We start from the raw sequence: 4773 nt of genomic DNA, 5'->3' as shown, positions 1-4773 counted from the left end.
TCTCTCTCTCTCTCTCTCTCTCTCTCTCTCTCTCTCTCTCTCTCTCTCTCTCTTTCCTTTGGTTAGAGAGGACGAACGGAATGATAAGGGAAAAAGAGGGAAATGAGAAGAGATTTACAAAATTTAACACGACAAATATATTAGCGTACAGATGTCTACATACATTGTTTTACAACGAGAGAAATGTAATGTCCCTGAGGTATTAATTTAGTACGTGTATCTCGTTTTATTAATTCATTGAGGCGCGCCTTCTAGACACCCAGCAACTCCCGAAGATGGGCTAATTTGAGGCATTTAAAAAAGAGACATAATTTTCTACTCAAACCGATTTTTCAAGTTTCTTTAATTGGAAACTGGAACAGGCAGGCAGACACAAGCATACTTTGAATCAGGCACTCGTCAATTTTTGAGCATACATAATTCAGTCTCTTGATCGTTTGCTGGTAGCTTTTTAAAATAGTTGCTGTGAATTATGCTAGATGTACACAAACAATTATTGAAAATATCATAAAGCTTGTTCGTTTGTTGTTTTTTTTAAAGGAAAAAAATATCCACCTAGATCTAGATCTAGATCTATCTTGAGTAAAAGTTACACATCCCATCGAGACATTGATGACAGTCGAAATATTCTTATATGTACGAGGTAGTGGATATAACTAAACTAAGCAAAGGCTACTTGAACCAATATCCTGCAAAGATGCCTTTTCCACCTTAATGCTTGCTGTCCAAATAATTTTCTGAAAAATAAAAAAATCACCACCAAGCCACCAAGACATCGAATGTTTATGTTTCTACCACATGGCCTCTGACCTGATAAAGGAAGTGCAAAATGAGGGCTGCAACTATTTACAAGTTATCACGACTCTCATGCCTAACCGAGTGTTTTGTGGGTTTTTTTGTCCGTAATGTGAGAGTTGTAAGGGAAGGACTTCCGTAACGAGCGACCACCCCAGCCTACGCAATAAAGAAGGGACTTTTGAGTGGGATATGTAAAAGATAGGGTTTAGTATTTGGTTGGGCAATAAAGAAAGTAAAGAAAGTTAACTTAATTTGTGTTACTTTGTATTCCTATTGCCTTCCTTTGTCTCTTCACCTGGAATGGGTATTATTAGTGACATGTTAACATCTCAAAGAACACACAATAATATGACATGATTAGAAAAATCAGTGGCGTGGCTGGGAATCGAACCTGTGAGTGAGGGAAGTAAACATGATTAGTAGTCCAGCAGCATAACCACTATGCCAAACAGCTGGTGTTACCAATGAGAGAAAAAAAAATTCTTATAAAGCTACTTGAGTTAAGTGTGAGTGTATCACCTTTCAAAATTCCCAAAACGCAATTATGTTTTACATCAAATGGTTTCGACGAGGTTCCTTCGCAAAATTAGGAAAGCTGATGCGATCGGCTTAAAAAAAACAAAGAAAGAAAAAAAAGTAAATTTCTGAGTCGACTCTACCTCATTTGCATATAAAAAAACGACTTCCGGTTTTTTCGAGTTGCCATCGTGGACAAGCGCGGCTTTCTCCGTACCAGTCTACTTGTATTTCGTTCTTTTCGTACGCCCGTGTCGCGGAAAGGGATGAAGCGAAAAATTATACAAATAACGATTTCATTTCACACGTGTTTTGAACAGACGAAGAAACGGAAAACCTGTCCCTAAAACTTACTTTAATCAAGGAGGCAAGACTCCCCCACCTTCATAAATGAGAGGTGCTGCTCCTGGTCAGGGGGGCAAGCCCCCCTGAACCTCCCCCCCCCACCTCACCAAATACCTTATGAGAAAAGAAAACCGACCCTCTGCAACGAGCGACCTCCTCAATAAACACAATAGAGAAGAGTCCTAACCCATACCCTGACCCAACCCCTAACCATACCCCTACCCCCACCTTTACCCTAACCCTAACCCTAAAAACGTAACCCTCAACAAACACAAAACAGAAGAGACCTACCCATACCCCTACCCCTAACCCTCAACAAATACAAGCCTACCTTCACCCCTACCCCAACACAAACCCCAACCCCTAGTTCCTACCCCTAACCCTACCCCAACTCTACCCCTCACCCTAATAATCCTGTACAAACAAAATAAAGAAGAGACCTACCCATACCCCTACCCCAAACCCTAACCCCACCCCTACCATCCTAACCCTAACTCTACCGAAAACCCTACCCCTACACCAAACCCCAACCCTTCACAGCCTCAATAAAGAAGAGGCCTAACCCTAACCCTAAGCCTATTCCATCCCACCCCCCACCTCTAACCCTCAACAAACAAAACAAAAAAGAGCCCTACTATTACCCCTACTCATAACTCTCCTCCTAATCCTACCTCCACCCCGACCCCAACTAGCTCCAACGACCTACCCCTAGCCCTAAACAAACACAATAAAGAGGAGACCTACCCCGACCCCTACACCAAACCCTACCACCCCCCCCCCCCAAAAAAAAAACCCAAAAAGAAAACACCTAACCGTACCCCTTACCCCCATCCCAACCCAACCCCTAACCTTCATCAAACACAAGGAAAGACCTATCCCCCTAGCCCTAGGCCTACCCTGGGCCAGACCCTAACCCTACCCATACCTCTATCCCAACCCCTACCCATACCCCTGTCCCAACCCCTACCCCAGACCCTACCCACACCTCTACCCCTATCCCTAAGCCTAACCCTAACCCTAACAACTCTCTATTTTTATCCGTTTCATATTGGTCGCTCGTTGCGGAATTCCTCCTCCTTAATAATAATACTATGTATTTTGCTAGAATTAATCGCGGTGAGAATTTGGTTAGAAACCGAAGAAAACCTGGCAACTCTGCGCTCCTAAACAACGGAAGTAGATAAAGTCTGCGTGATCAACAATGGCTGCGCCTTGATTCAAGTCTACTAATCCCCGACTCAGACCTACAAAACTTTAAACTGGGCCTAAAAATGCGCAAACTACCGTAATTTTGTCATGAACAGATGGTATAACAGTGGCTTTCGGTCTCCCATCAGGATTTTGGAAGCCATTGAATATAATCTAGATTTAATAGTGGTCGCTCGTTACGGAAGTCCTCCCGTTGAAAGACTTACATGTTTCAAAAAGATCAGCTAGAATCCTTATCCAAGTGACGATGGCCATGAAGGCATGGCTTGCCTTCATCTTTCAGTAAACACATCTTTCAGTTCACGATGGAATTTGGGTTGAATTCACAAGGCATCCGCTAAACTCATGAACCGGAACTCGCCAAGAGAGCACGTAGTGTGGCTAAAAGGTGAAGTTTCGCTTGAGAAATTGGTGCGCACTTCCTCTAAGTTCAAGCGTAGTGCGCTTCCGTCAAATCTACACCCCCGCCCCCTCCTCTCATTCAATAGGCCCCGGATTCAAAACGTGACCGCTACGGAACATTTTCTTTCTTGAAAATGTTTCTCCTTTCACCTTTTATGGTCTCTCTGTTCTTCTGTGTGTTTCATCTCCACCTTCTGCCCCCCCCCCTCTCTCTCTATCTCGTTTTTTTTTATAGTAGAGGGTTTTACGGCGCTCGTAACTGCATAAGGTCATATGAGCGCCAAGGGGTGGCTTTCAACAGAGAAGTCTTTACAGGGAATCAGACTTCGACTGCTCACCTCTCTAGTTTCAACAGCACAAGGTTTGCTTCGACTATCAAGGCACCCCGGAAATAGCAGGTCACAGGAGAGTGACAAACATGCAAAAGAAGTAGAGGAAAATGACCATAGTGAGGATCAGGAAAGAAAAAGCAGCAGTTTCCTGTTGTAGATCAGGCACAGTTATGAGCGTGACATGAGTCAGCCCATTTACAATTCAACTATGCTTGAACGAGAAATGTCCTCCCTTTGGAAATGGCCTAAAGACACTACAGTCAGTGGTACTGTCCCGTGGGTTCCTCTCTCTCTTTCTCTCTCTCTCTCTCTCTCTCTCTCTCTCTCTCTCTCTCTCTCTCTCTCTCTCTCTCTCCCCCCTCTCTCTCTCTCTCTTTCTCTCTCTGCTCCACCCTCGGGTTGAAGCAAAATGAAACATTCCGTGACCGTGGAGCGCGGAAGTCGCGTTCTTTTACTTTTGGAGACTTTATGAGTTAAAAAGAGAATTTAGCTCCCATGCCTCTTTGAAAATGGTGGGCGTTGTAAATAATTTACATGTAAACTTTGTACCGTGTTAACATGCAAAAATAGTTCAGGCAACTGGCTAGCACAATCACCGCAATGGACTGTTTTGTTTACATTCGCTTGGGGACAATGTCTCAGATCGCGTTTGTCACAGTTCCAAAATCACTACATTATCACCCTAAGTTTTGATCAATTATTTGAAACGGTGTGAACTTTATTCGTCCACTTTGTCACTCGTGGCAAACACATAGATCTAAACCGGTTGGATGCATTACTGTAGATCTAGTATTTATCATACAGAAAGAGGTAGAGGTAGAACAAAACAACTTCGTAAAGGAACCGCAAAAAAATTAGTCTATAACAGAACGGGATTCCCCGGACGGCATTTCGGTGCAATGCGATCAAAGCATTGTGCGTGTTGGAACCAAACCTTCAACTCGACATTTCTAAACAGTAAAAGTAAAAACATCCCCGAAAGATCGGGTGTTTCATTAGAGCAAGTTTTAAATACTAACTAATAAGATGGAATTAGCGTTGACAATTTATATACACTCATCATCATCCAGTGCCAGATCTGCGACAGACATCGGCGATCATGGTTTTCCATTCATTCCTTTGCTCAGATGCTCTAAAAAAAGCTACGTTTCCCTGATCTTTCCTCGTTACC

At 43.2% G+C, this 4773-nt stretch overlaps 1 protein-coding gene across 1 annotated transcript in view; it reads right to left on the bottom strand.

Moving 5' to 3' along the window:
* LOC101857688 overlaps positions 1 to 3203 on the bottom strand; it is a gene marked incomplete at its 3' end in the record, with an annotated part of 37576 nt that extends 34373 nt beyond the window's left edge. Inside the window, 1 exon segment of the mRNA XM_035968738.1 lies at positions 3075 to 3203. Within this exon segment, the coding sequence (XP_035824631.1) occupies positions 3075 to 3144 (70 nt within the window).
* Between the last annotated feature and the right edge of the window lie 1570 nt (positions 3204 to 4773).

This window comes from Aplysia californica, unplaced genomic scaffold, assembly GCF_000002075.1.
Source record: "Aplysia californica isolate F4 #8 unplaced genomic scaffold, AplCal3.0 scaffold00005, whole genome shotgun sequence".
NCBI classification, from domain to species: Eukaryota; Metazoa; Mollusca; class Gastropoda; order Aplysiida; family Aplysiidae; genus Aplysia; species Aplysia californica.
This window is presented reverse-complemented; position numbering and strand designations above follow the sequence as displayed.